The following is a 14041-nucleotide window of genomic DNA, read 5'->3' on the forward strand; positions in this document are numbered from 1 at the left end:
GTGTCTCTTTTTTCTCAGCACCACAGAACTCCCACTTTTAAGCATGACAGCCATTTTAAAGGTTTTTACGAACAAAAATTTTGTCGGTACACAATGCAATCACTAACATTGGGACTCAAAAATACGTAATTTGAATATTAAAACACACAAGAGGAGACAACACTGCATTGTTTTTGTGAGTGACGATGTTTCTACTGAAGAAAATAAGACCCTGGTTGTAGCTGTAGTGAACTTAATGTAAAAAAAATGAATACCTGTATATGTTTTAAGTGATGTTATTTAATGTTCACAAATGGAACACTAGAAGTAACTAACCAGTAGTAATGAAAAAAGGGAGACGGATTGGGAATGCTAATGTATGTAATTGTGCATACCCTGTATGTGAAAACATATCGTCATTTCTCTACCTAAGAATATGAAAGCAACACTTATCACTGTTCATATATGTTTTAAATAATACTTTACACTTTCTTTTAGCTTTTGAACTATCACTTTCTCTCTTGCTCTGTTGAAAAGGGACGCAAAAATGTAAGAAGTCTGAGAATATTTTTCAACTTTTCCTGTTCAGATGCGCGAAAACAAAAGGCCCGCCTGCCAGCTGCGACTGTTTATACTGTATTAGTGATACTGGCGTCACCGCTCACTAGCCCGGCAGCCTCCGTACTCAAGTTATTTATTTATTTTTTTTTTTTTTGCATATCTGGATTTTATGAATAAAATTTTTTTATTATATTTTCGTGGAAATACAAATAAAATAATGTGTAAATTGAATTGGGTCCTAAATAACCAGGGTCTTAAATATGAATCGTCTTTAGTAGTACCGTCGTTATCAGAGGCTTTCCTGTACCCGATTGATTGGTGGTGTGCAGCTTAGAGGGAATACGTATTGGATGCTCGGTGTTGAGCACTGTTTTTTATATTTACACATTTCTTTCCAAAAGGTCACAGGGCAGCAAGTAGGCTATGTGTAACCTTGTACAAGTATATATAGTAGGGTGTGTCATAGGAGGGAAGATCAGCTAAAACTAATGGCCCATCACTTTTTTGGTAGATTTTAGTGTATATAAACAGAAAATAATTTCAGTTTCAATATTTTGCAACCTTTCGCTAGGTAAATTTTAGCGTGAAATTTATCGAAAATCTAACGTACAGCTGCATTAGTGCATTACAATTAAATAGTGAACATTGCTTTCTGACTTCATTCCTTAACAACCCAACTAACAATATTTTTTCGTTTCAGATTCTGATGCATTTATAAGTTGATAATATTTCATGGCGGCTGCTTGTGTCAGGACGAGGAACCAAAAATCCAGCCATCTCAGTCACTATCTTTGGTCTGGGAGAGAGCCCTTGAAGCCGGAGTTGCCTACATTGAGAGATTTTGAGATACGGTGTTTAATCAGGCAAATCAGTGAAAAGAACCAAAGAACTTACACAAACAGACATTGCCAGTGATACACCAAAGCTGTCTTGGCACAGTACACCCTGGCTAACGCCAGTTCAAGCCTCCAGTCATAACAAGTCGGAAGAAGATTAGATCACAGCAGTTGGGGAAAAGGCAAAGAGATATTCTCTTTGGGAGTGAAAACTTTGCAGTTAAGGACAGCTTGCCAAGCAACTGGACCAGTTATTTACATAATTATTGCAAGTGCCCAATTGTTCTCTGTCCTGAGTTTGGATGCCATCGCGACTGTAAACCGAGGCCCACATCTCCTGTATTTTGCAAGCGGAACTGAAGATTCCTGTGATCGAACTGGCATTTGTCAAAAGCACAGAGAGAGAAGACTGGCAGTATAGGGGCTCTCATGATTTCTAGCCAAGATATTCCGAGTCCAAGAGACAGGAGGCTACAGAGAGACAGAAGAGGAGAAGAGCTGCCGGTGGAAAAGAGACTTGAGAAGGCCCAGGGTGAGGTAAAAAGGCCGATGATTGGAGTCAAGCTGATTCAGAGTTTAATGACTTCCCCATGGCTGATCCGAAAAGGACCAGGAGAATGGTGACTTTGTCCCTAACCCAGAAAAATAATGATCCCAAACCTTCCAGAAAAGATATGATCTAAATAGAAAAGATATCCCGAAAGCATAGCTCTGGCTGTACATGCACACCACCGGTCTGAGAACTGCAGAGATACAGCAACAGCTGCTTGATTGGACGGTGGTTTGATAACACCTGATGATGTTCACCTGGTGATAGATCATAACAAAGTAAGGAGAGCTCAGGAGAAACTTGTCAGTAACCTAGAAGAGGAGTTTGATAAGGATAAGAGAAAATGGAATCACCTGTTTGTTCTCTTTGATGGGAGAAGGGATGACACTAAAGTGTTCATGAAAGTTGAGGATCTCTGACAAGTTGTTCCCCGCCATGGTGAAGGAGGAACACTACCCTGCCAGTGGAACCAGGAGGGAAGTATTTGTGGCATTTCACTCCAGAGAAAGATGACATCAGAAACCAGCTGAGATAGTGGCAGATAACATTGTGAACTGGCTCCAGAGAGAACGTGAGACCAGACCCTGCAGGCCATTGAGGACAGCACCAACACCAACACAGGGTGGCAAGGGGGGTCACAGTGGATAGAGCAGAAGATTGGGAGGAAGCTGGTCTGGATTGTTTAGACCTCCACACCAACGAAGTTGCCACTCAGACATCTGATCCAGGAGCTGGATGGCAAGACTCTTTCAAACAACAGATGGTCTGGTCCTCTTGGCAAGATGCTGGACTCTGCCAATGAAGTTAGAAATAAACCGGAGCTTTGAAAAATACACAGTTGGCCCTCCCATCGTTGAGCTTGCAATATACTGTCATTGACTCCACTGAGTACTGACCAGTAATTATGGTTACATGATTTGCAGTGCCATCAAAACTGGGGTCATGCCTGATAGACTTGCTTACCTGCAGATAGGTCCAGTCTCACATTCTAGGTGGCTCACAACGGCTCTCAGGTTCTGCAGAATTTGGGTCAGCTTCATCATAAACTGAAAGGGAACCAGCTTCACAACCTGAGACTTATTGTCCAATTCATCGTGAGTGTCTACTTGCCAAATTGGTTCAACACCGTCAAGTCATCGCTCTCCCGGCTGTCCGAGGCATGTTCTCTTCCAGCTTGGAGCCCTGGAGAGGAGTCAGCCATGAAGTTGTTCAGATTGTGGAGCAGACCGTGATGAGATCTTCTTCCTGGTATGCTCATCCCGAGGCAGTTCTGGCAGACAATGCTCTGCAGTAAGGATGAGAGAAGAGTGGCAGTCAAAAGATCTTGATATGAGACTTACAGGACGGGCATGACGAATCAGTTGGGTGACGCATTCCTTCAGGGTCAGGAAGACTCCTGAAGCTTCAATTCAGGTGCTGACCTTCACTTGATTCTCGAATAGATCTGATAACATCCAGGCTGGCAGTGAGCCCCTCTTACCTGCAGCCTCACCCAGTGTTCAAGTCAGAGCTTTCCTGACAACCCCATGCATGTCCCTGCCTGGCCCCCTATCACCCAGAGTATAAGGAGCCGCCAGGTACAGCAAGTGAGCGAGGCCAGCAGTCACGCAGTACAGCCAGGAGAGGAGGGAAGGCTAGCATCCGAGCTCAGGTGGTCAGCAGGAGGATGAGTAGAAACAGAAGCAAGAAAGACATGTTCTCTATGGTGTGCAGCAACACCGGTCGAAGTAGTAAAACCGGTTTTTGTATTTGATAGTTTTGCAACCTAAGGAATATTAAATTTAATAAATGTTAGTAAAGATCATTAGTTTCACTATTCTGGATCATTTTTTCATCCTAATAAATTAACCTGATACATTTACTTTACTTTAAATAAGCTATTTAGTGGTGTTGGTAAAAGGGTGGGAATACTGAATTTTCATAAGATTTCAAGTTAAAATTTACCTAGCAAAAAATGAAAACTTTTCAAATCTGAAGATATCACATGATTCTGCATATAGAACTACATCATTAATACCATGGGCCGATTTTTCAAACTCAAAAAAAAAATCGCCTCCGTATGACACCCTAATATATAGTACAGTGCTGTATTAGTAAGCAGAGGAAGCAATTTGTAGGATTATTCTTAAAAAGAAAATGCATTACTGTATTCACAAACTTTGATGCTCTTAGTTCTTATTAAATAGTACTGAACAGTATACTATTTTACTTATCCAATATTTGTAAAAAAATTACAGGTTAAATTGGCAAAATGGGAAACGTAATTGCCAATCTCTTCAAAGGCCTTTTTGGCAAAAAAGAAATGCGAATCCTGATGGTTGGGTTGGATGCTGCAGGTAAAACAACCATCTTGTATAAGCTCAAGCTTGGAGAAATTGTCACCACTATCCCTACTATTGGTAAGTATGGCTTCATGGGTATATTCTTATTTTAAAGTGAGGTGTTAATGCATTAAAAGATTTTTGCTTCTACTAATCTTGTCAAATTACTGTACTGTGTATCTTTTTAGTTTTGCAATTAATTTTTTCTTTGTAAACCTTACTGTATTTGTATATATGGCATTGGAATTGTATATGATTATTCAATGGCTATTTAAATTGAGTGCATCCTATTTTTATTTAATTTCTACCAAAGGTGTAAGGCCTTGACAGAAATTGCTATAGTTAGATCAAAACTGTTTATTGATTTCCATCTGCATTCCATATACAGTACTGTATATCAAATTTACAAGAAATTATGTGCTGTTATTTTCATGTTATGATGAGCTGCACACAGTCAACATATTATATTTGCTACAATTTTTATATTTTTGCAGGGCCAAAGTAACTGCTTCCTTCATGTGTCCTCTAGACAAATTTTTTTTGAGAGTATGCTCTCCAGTCTTTCAGTGTTTCTTTGTTAAAATGTTAAGAAAGGTGCTACAAGGACTATCCCAATTTAGATATAGGAAAAGACATGATCTTAAAGACTTGCCTGAGGAAACATACTCAAGGTGACAAAAGAATCAGGTAGAAATGTGTGCATGTATACTGTACTTAAGTTCACATGTAACTCAAAAGTATAAATTTTCAGGTTTCAATGTTGAGACAGTAGAATATAAAAACATCAGCTTCACAGTATGGGATGTGGGTGGTCAGGACAAAATCCGACCATTGTGGCGTCATTACTTCCAAAACACACAGGTAAGAGTTGTGCCTTTTCTAAGTCCTCAGCATAAATCTATTTGAAGAAATAACTCACTGGAGGTGACTGCATGCTTAAAGTGTGGTATAGAAGGGCTTATTATTGTAATTATTGTTATGGAGATCATACATTTGGTGTTGCAATAGATTGTTGACCAACACTTTATTCACATAGTTATTTATTGGGAAGGTGTGGGGGATGATACATAAAACCAATGATGAAATACATGCATGTAGTTTATTTTATATATATGCCAGCTTACTTGGTAAACTGAGGAACTCCATCCTCTGGAAATTATACATTGCTTTGAGAACCAAGGATTGGTGGTGCTGTAGTTACCATTCATTTCCCAAGTCCTGGAGAGATGCCATCTCCAAAGGTTCCCCAGACTGGGACACTCAACCAGCAGGTAATTTATAGTCATTGGGACTTGATAGATATCACATGCTGTTTGGGGCTTCTGGGCCATTAAGTGGTCATGGGTCAGCCCAGAGTGACCAATGCGAAGCCTGACCAGGGAAGTCTCCCACCTCTTACGGATATGTCCAGAGACATATCTATTTTAATCTCTTGGCATTTGTTTGGGCCAATACTGGCATCCCATTGATGTTGCCAGGCATTATAATTAACAATTCTAATTCCACTGAAAGTGGGATCCCATACACCTGCAACACAAGTTGCCACTGGTTCATGTAATGAAACTGTAAAGGTTGTGGAAAATCATTTCGGTATTCTAATGTGACTTGGATATATAGGAAATATAATGTACTGTGCAGTATAACTATAAAAAGAAAATATGAAGGGCATGAGAGTTAACTAGTAAGTATTTTATGAGTTGAACATAAGCATGGTTGCATCACGCTCTAGCCAATGTGCCAAAATAGGTCTTAAACATAAGAAAAGGTAGCAGTTAATGTGCTAGAAGTAAATACAATATTGTGTGTGATTTTCTATTACGTTCTCCGTATGAAAGGTAAATATGAAGTGGCAAGCAGACAGCTCCAATGTAATGAAAATAAAACAATATAAATGGCTGTCACAATCAGTATAGGTGACAATGCTCAACTTTGTACAATGAAATGAAGACTTTAACATCGGTAACAAAACAAAATTTATTAGGGTGACACTTGCCAGTAAATTTTTTCGGAGATTGCTGTGTGGTTTACCACCTTTGCCTCGCCTGTACTGTGAATCTACTCCTTTTTCTAGGCTGCAATGGGAGATGAGAGACAGCAGCTTGTGGTTCATTTTATCTTCTCACTATTATCCAGTATTGTTTTAACAGTAAGCCAAGCAACTGACCCACATTGACATGATGCTCACCTGCCTCAGCCCTTCGTATCACTTTCATTTTCATGTTCTTAATAATGACTTTCCTGGGCACCTTGACAGGTTTACCAACACTCATTTGCAGACTGTTTGTCCAGGCATAATGGGCATAAAATGTTCACAAAAACACAGATAGCAAATGTGAAGATACCCACTGTGACACAACAGGCTCGAATCTTGGCAGGCTACTGTATACATTTTGAGACAATCGCTGATTCACTGAGAGGATGTAAGCAACAAAGATGGCAGGGGGTTTTATCTTTCTTTTTTTTATACTAATGTTTGACTTTTTTTCTTAAATGATACTGTACTTAGTATTATACTGTATGTACAGTATTTATTTAATATGTTTTCATGTCTGAAAAAAAAATCTGTTTAGTATTTCTGTGTTTGTACATCATTAAGGTATTTGTATGGTACTGTAGGTTAAATTGATTGGCAAGGCATCCATCTGTCTCACAGGCGTTCATATTCGTAAAGTTTTTCTCTACTGATGAATTTTACCATAGTCAAGACCACTAAGAGGAAAATTAGTGGCAGTACTCCTGGTGATGAGTGAGAAAAAGAAAAAATTGCTTTCTGCAAGAGCTTGAAGAAAAGGTAGAGACATTGAACTCACTGAGGAGTGGTGTATTGATCTCTGAAGTTGGTTACCTTAGTATAAATAGGGGGTTGTTGTACATATACTGTACAGTACAATGTCAATATAACATGAGATAGGTTCCAAGAGAAGTCGCTTTAAACCGAATTTACACTAAATCGAAGTGCTCTTTCAATGGAATAATTTAGTTTGGTACTTAAGAGAAACACAAAATACTAAAAAGACTGAGAGTCTACCCAGATGCTTCTCAGCCCATCTCCTAGAATAAACTAAACATTTTTTTTTTTTTTTTTAGTATTGTTAAAACAAACACTCATAAATCAACACAGCTAAAATTAAGGGATGTGAAATGGGTCTGTTTACTGGTTGGGAAGATTGAGGGGGGGGGATATGTTTGACAGTTGATGCTGAGGTCTAGCTCTAGTGCTTATTTATTTATGTCCTTAAGAGTAACTTTAAGTTTTTCTCTTATAAAATGTCACTGAACTGACATGGGAGAATATAATTAACATTGCTGGAATTCATATGAGATAGTGATTAATTTGAATATAAACATACTGTAGCTCACATTAGAAAGAAATTTTAGTTCTAATTTAAGAATTTTATTCCAAAGAGCACATGTTTTTATCTCTCTTGCAAAATATATGATGTTTATATTCAAATTATTCGCTGTCTTGCAAGGATTCCAGCAATATAAATTATTTTCTCCTAACTTTAGTCTGTGACATTATATAAGATAGAACGAAGCCTAAAACACCAAACCCTGGCTGGGAAGATGGGAGGGAGGGAGGTGACAGTGACATGTATGACAGTTGATGTCGAATGTCAGGTGAAGTATTTATGTTTATTTATGTCCTTTAGCTTGAGTTTATGTTTTTGCTTATAAAATGTCGCAGAAATGACGGGAGAATATAATTTACATTGCTGGAATTCTTATAAGATGGTGATTAATTTGAATATAAACATACTATAGTTTGCACGAGACAAATTTTAGTAATCATTTAGTACATTATTTTGAGTACATGTACAGTACAGCTATGCCCTTAGGGGACAGTGTAGCGTGCCCAGAGAAACATTAGGCACAAAAATTTTTAAATATGATGCGCCAGATTGACTCGCGCAAAATAAGAAAGATTTGCTTTAAATTAAAACATTGTCCTTAATTGTGGGTGTCGCTTTAAATCAATAATCTTATATTAACGTTCTATTGTACAAGAAATGTCATTCACAAAGCTGAAAAATTCTGGGCTTGGAAACAACTTTCCGACAGGCACATTTTCTGGAAATTTATGGTGATTTTTTATTTTTTGCCTGGTTTGAGAGGTGAAAATTGGGCTCGTTTTCCGGAATTTCAGATAATTGTTACAGTACATTACCTGGAAAATTCCAGGGATGGCAGATTTTTTCCAGCTTTGAGATATGAAATGATGCATCTTTGTTGAAAATTACGCGGATGGCGGATTTTTTTTCGGTTTGGGATTGGATATAATGCGTTATATTTGGAAGTCCCGGGAAATTTTTTGCAATACCCGGAAAATTAGGGGGATTTTTTTTTTTTTTTTTTTTTTTTCTCTTTCTCTTCTCTCTCTCTCCCTTTCTTTCTCTTTCTTCCAGGATTTGAGAGTCAACTTGTTACCCGAAATCTCTTTCCCAGAAGTGCTTTGCCCCAACTGTTCTGATTAACGGAGATATCTCTATATATAGTGGGAACCCAAATGCAGTATATGCAAATTCGCACTTGTGCAGGGATTCCTGGAATGTAACCCTCGTCTACTCTGAGACCATATTGTACTGTATATATAAAGCTGGGTTTGTGGATTCACATAATTTGTGTGTAGAATGGCACACTCTTCAGGCCCATATGGTGACCATGCAAAATTGTATATTTTTGAATCCAGTTCATGTACAAAAATAAAGGGTCACAATTACTTAAAATTTATAAGGGAAAGCGTGCAAAAAAACAAGATTTGTAAATGGAGGGACGACTGTAAATATATTTTATGACTAACTTAGAAATTTTAATATTTGTGTTGCATATAAAAGTCAGGGCATTTTGTTTTTAAGACAGTGTGAAACTACCAAAGTGCAAGTTGTTCCTCCTCAGCCTGCACCTAGGAGATCCTTCTGAAGTATGTTTGAATATTTTTCAATTTTGCAGCATCCAGTAGTACATTAGGACTGGTATAAGAGTACGAGTCATCTTGTTTGACAGAGTTGTTATCCATGACAGTATTTTGGGTAATGGCCAATGGTGAATATGCAAAATGTATGGAGGATGTCATCATTTTATAAATTAGTATAATTTGTTTGATACATAAATAATATATTTTGTGAAGATGTCAACCAAGCTGTTGCTAAAATATCCTCCTCTTGTGCTGTGTGGGGAGTGTAATACAATGGCCATAAGTGTTCAAGGGATTACTGGAGTCAAAACGCTTGATTAAGAAGATGACATCAAGATTTTTACGTTTTATATTCTTCCCACAGGGACTCATCTTCGTAGTTGATTCTAATGACCGAGAACGTATTGGTGAAGCGAGAGAGGAACTAATGCGAATGTTAGCTGAAGATGAACTCAGAGATGCTGTGCTACTCATATTTGCTAACAAACAGGTTAGTAAAAATTTTTGCATTATGTAGGTAATATGGTATATCAACCTTTAATTTTTTTAGCTTTTATAATTGCAGTACTTCACATATCACTTAGATTCCTTTAGTTAATCATTGAAAATAGTTAACTTAACACACTTTTTTATCTTAGCTGGTCCATCATAATTAGTGGTAATTAGTCTGTCTATATATAAATTGCTCTTTTCCTTCTGTATGCACTGGTGTTGCAGTGCAGCCATATATTGGTTAGTTGTAAGTAGGAGGAATGTATTGCATTCATATGCTTTTTACTAAGAAAAATATTATTGTGCAAATTAATGGAGGTAATGATTAGCAGTAATCTAACATTAACCATTGATATCCCAGTAGCCTCTTAGTTGATGTAGATGGGTAGAAGCTCATTGCCCATTCGCTTAATGTTTCGTTCAACATGGATTTCCTAGAGCATTTTATTTATTACTACTACCACCACCTGGTATGGCTTTACACGACTAAGATTCACTCAAACATGGGAAAACTCGGCTGAACACGGTCATTTAGAAAACATTTTGCGCAGGCTACCCGAGCCAACTGATGGTCGACTATTCCAGTCCATGGGTAGTGTCCCCATGCCACCCACACACCATGTGGGTCCAGAGTTTATCTATTGCTTGGTCCAGTTACAACCAAAAAATTTGATTGGATTAACTTTTGGTTTTTTGTCTCCATGGTTCCACCGCAACATTCTCTTTGAGTGCCTCTCTGCTAAAGGACACATAGCAAAGAAGAATAGGACCACTTTTACAATGTTAATATGTGTGTGTGTGTGTGTGTGTGTGTGTGTGTGTGTGTGTTTGTGTGTGTTTCAAGACCAATATTAGGGTTGCATATTTTGTAATAAAATTAACAGCTTTATTCTTCCCTCTTGTGCTAGTCCTGTTAATTATTTCCAATCTGGTGAAGCTGGAAGTGGCATATGTTTGATCCCAGCTCTTCTGTGTCCAAAAGTGTCTTATGTCCTTAGCTACTCTATAATTTCCTTTAATAATCTGTACAACACAAAATTTTCTTGTTTGACACCCTCTGCTGGGCTACTTTCATTAATGTTAACTGTTCTAGGTGATCTTAGACAGTCAACTACCCACAATTGGCAGTTGATTGGTGATCTTAAGACCACCCATAGTACCTCCATATCATTAATTATATTCCTTGAAAAGTGTGTATTGGAAGCAGGTGATATGCTTTAGATGCAGGAAGTCGAATTGAATTGTGTTCAAGCCTCAAGTTGTCATTTTTACATGTCTGTATCCCATTTCCCTTTTGGAATTTTGGTCTTGACTGGCAACCAAAGAAATGTCTCCAAATTCATTCTTATTAATACTTTGCTAAATGTTGTGGTCTGACTGCTTTCAAGTGTAGTTGGTGGTGTTTTCTGTATTTCTAGGTGGTTTCAATGTAGTAATTTTCATGCTGATATTTATTATTGCATAAAGTTTGTTTACCTCTAACTGGCCCATTTGAGTTCAAATCCTCAATTTGGTAACAGACTGATCTTTATAGTCTCACATTTTTTTCATTTTTTAGGACCATGACATATTTCATCCAGTGGTAGATCAATACTAAAAAGTTCAAGTAAAAGTATTTTTACTCTGACAAAAATATTTTCAAGTAGAAGTACTCTTTCTCCATTTTACTTCAAATAAAATTAAAAGCTTATGAAGTACAGTAGAACCTCTATACACTGGAATGTGCTTAATTTTTTGACGGAGATAACACTTGAAAAGGTTGTATAAACAAGTGCCGAGTCTTTTGCAGAACAGACATTACCATTCGTGAGAATTGGATCCCCACCGCTGGTAACCTATATGAATTAGTTGTAGAATGTCAGGTAATCCCATCTAGTCACATACTGTAGTACTAGCTGGTGTTCCCTCCAACTGGGGGCTGGGCATTGGTGATGACCTGTGCAAATCAAAGGTGTGTGGAGGACATAGGATGTCATACAACATGTGAAAAGTGATATGCTATGCTTAGTTGCTGATTATCTATCTAATTTACTTAGTGTTATATGTACAATGAAAAGATGTGAATAACCCACATTTATATAAGATCTACTGCCTATAACTTAGACAGAGGCTGTAACATGCGATTCAATGAAAATTACTGGTGTGCTTTATTAAAAAGTGAAGGAGATGGTCATGGAATGTTGAGGTTTTACGTCATTAAGAATGTCAAATTTATAACTTACTTTACAGATCCAACATTATCATTATCATTGAATTTTGTGGATTATCATATTGGGTTAAGCCTTGGAAATTTACTTTTATGATATCCTTATTTTACCGAAATAGCCTTGACTATTCTGAGGTTGAAAACTGACTTGGGGGAATGCTTTTAAATGTATTATATATAAATATTTTTTTCAGGACCTTCCAAATGCAATGAATGCAGCAGAAATCACAGATAAATTGGGTCTGCACTCACTGCGGAACCGTAACTGGTACATACAAGCCACTTGTGCTACAAGTGGGGATGGTCTCTATGAAGGTTTAGATTGGCTCAGTAACCAGCTGAAGAATGCCAACCGCTAATCACACCACCAGCAGCTCACACACATTAAAAGTTGAACTAGTGGGCAGTGATTATATCATTTAGATTGCTGGCTTGGATCATCAGAAGGCTCTTGTTGCCTATTCTGCACAGAAAAGTTAGTGATGACAAATGACTATCATCATTAAGGAAGAAACTGGTTCAGGAAAGGAGAAAGTTATTCAGTGTGTAACAAACACTGTGAATCTGTAACCTAAAGTTGCTGTGGGTGACCTGCAGAATAGTTCAGGTACTGGGTGGAAGGTGCCTGGGCCTGAAAAATGTGCAGTGAACAAGTGATGGGCTGGACAGTGCAGCAATGATGTTACCTCACCTGTGATGTCAGCAATGTGTGAATGACTTTAAAGTGGTGAACGGAGGAGAACGAGCCTTGCTGTCTGTCCAGTCTACAGTATCGACTTTAAAGCCCGATGTCAGGTCATACCGGAGCCCAGCGTTCTCTTGTCTTACTGTAGTACGAGAACTTAATTATTAGGACTTGGGCCCCAGTATGGTACTTGGCGGAGTGTAATGCCTTTATACTGGTGTAAAAGTCTGGTATGTGCTCTTTAAAGAAAGCAACAAAAATTACATTTTTTCTTCTCATTTTCTTCTTTTTTCAATATCGGATTTTATAATAGTATATCTTGTTTCAGTTTAAGGTAGGGACTTTTTATTTATTGGAATGTGTTTGCAGCTCACATCTGTGTTGTTAGAATTGGTGCACTTTGCTTGGTCTCAAAAAAAAAAAAAAAATCAAAGGTCCTTTAACAGATGGGACAGACCACACCTGAAAGTTGACTTTTGTTGTAACATTCCCGTTGGCATAGACTCGATGTGGAGCTACTGTATCAGTTAATCAACTTTGATGTCATACATATTTTGTCATTGTTTCAAACCCTGAATTTCGTATAAATATATTACCAAAATACCAATGTCCTTTCCTTGGAATTGTTAAACTTGAGCAGGCAAATTCCCTCACAAGGAAACTAGAAAAAAAAGGTGGTTTTCTGACTTCATATGCTCTTTGACTAAATGTAATAAAACTTAATTTGTGCTTAATGATTTCTATGCTGTTATCCTAAGGCTGCCCTAGTATATGATGTGGTAGAATATTGGTTGTATATTCTGATAAGAACAAATTATGTATTTTTGGTGCAAGTAAATATGGACAGGGGGAAAATCTAGCCACTATTATTGAATCATTATTATGAATATTGTCCAAATATTTTCTTGATTGGAATAAATATTTTAAGTCTATCAACTAACACAGATTTATTTATTAGTATTAGGCTAAAGTTGCTAAGTAACAGATTTACAGTGCACTGGTCATGAAAAGGAATTACAGCTTATAAAGATTGTGACAAATGTCATTGGTGATCTACTGGTATATGAAAATTAGTAATCAAACAACTTAAATGGGGGCATTGTAGACCACAGGATTAAATATATACAGTACTCAAGAAATGCAAGTGGAATACATAGGAATTATTTTGTGTAAAATAGGAGTAATTTCTAGATACTGTACCCTGAGAAACCACATGTGACCCGATAACAAGATATCCTGCTGCAAGCTTTTGATAGACAGATGATGTATCCTTTCTGCATAGGTATAGACATGCTGATGAAACAAAAGGCATAAACATGTGGTGATCCAAATTGTGTGTACGTATTGGTAATTACTTTTTTCATCTTAGAAAATTTGTGTATTTGAACATAAATTTCCAGTTAAAAAAAATTCTCACGAGTGACAAAATGCCATGAATGGAAAATACATAATAATTGAACATCGGCCCTTCATTGTCACAAAAGCACAAGCATTTC

General features: G+C 37.4%; 1 protein-coding gene across 3 annotated transcripts in view; it reads left to right on the forward strand.

Moving 5' to 3' along the window:
* Positions 1–13279, forward strand: part of LOC121874564 (ADP-ribosylation factor 1) — a 40059-nt gene extending 26780 nt beyond the window's left edge. For all 3 annotated transcript variants that reach the window (XM_042378758.1, XM_042378757.1, XM_042378759.1), the window contains exons 2-5: positions 4164–4325; positions 4999–5108; positions 9527–9652; positions 12055–13279. In XM_042378758.1, the coding sequence (XP_042234692.1) occupies positions 4178–4325; positions 4999–5108; positions 9527–9652; positions 12055–12219 (549 nt within the window). In that variant the 5' untranslated portion in view covers positions 4164–4177 and the 3' untranslated portion in view covers positions 12220–13279. The remainder of the gene's footprint in view (positions 1–4163; positions 4326–4998; positions 5109–9526; positions 9653–12054) is intronic.
* Positions 13280–14041: the final 762 nt, after the last annotated feature.

The sequence above is a fragment of the Homarus americanus genome, unplaced genomic scaffold, assembly GCF_018991925.1.
Source record: "Homarus americanus isolate GMGI-L3 unplaced genomic scaffold, GMGI_Hamer_2.0 scaffold34360, whole genome shotgun sequence".
Lineage (NCBI taxonomy): Eukaryota > Metazoa > Arthropoda > Malacostraca > Decapoda > Nephropidae > Homarus > Homarus americanus.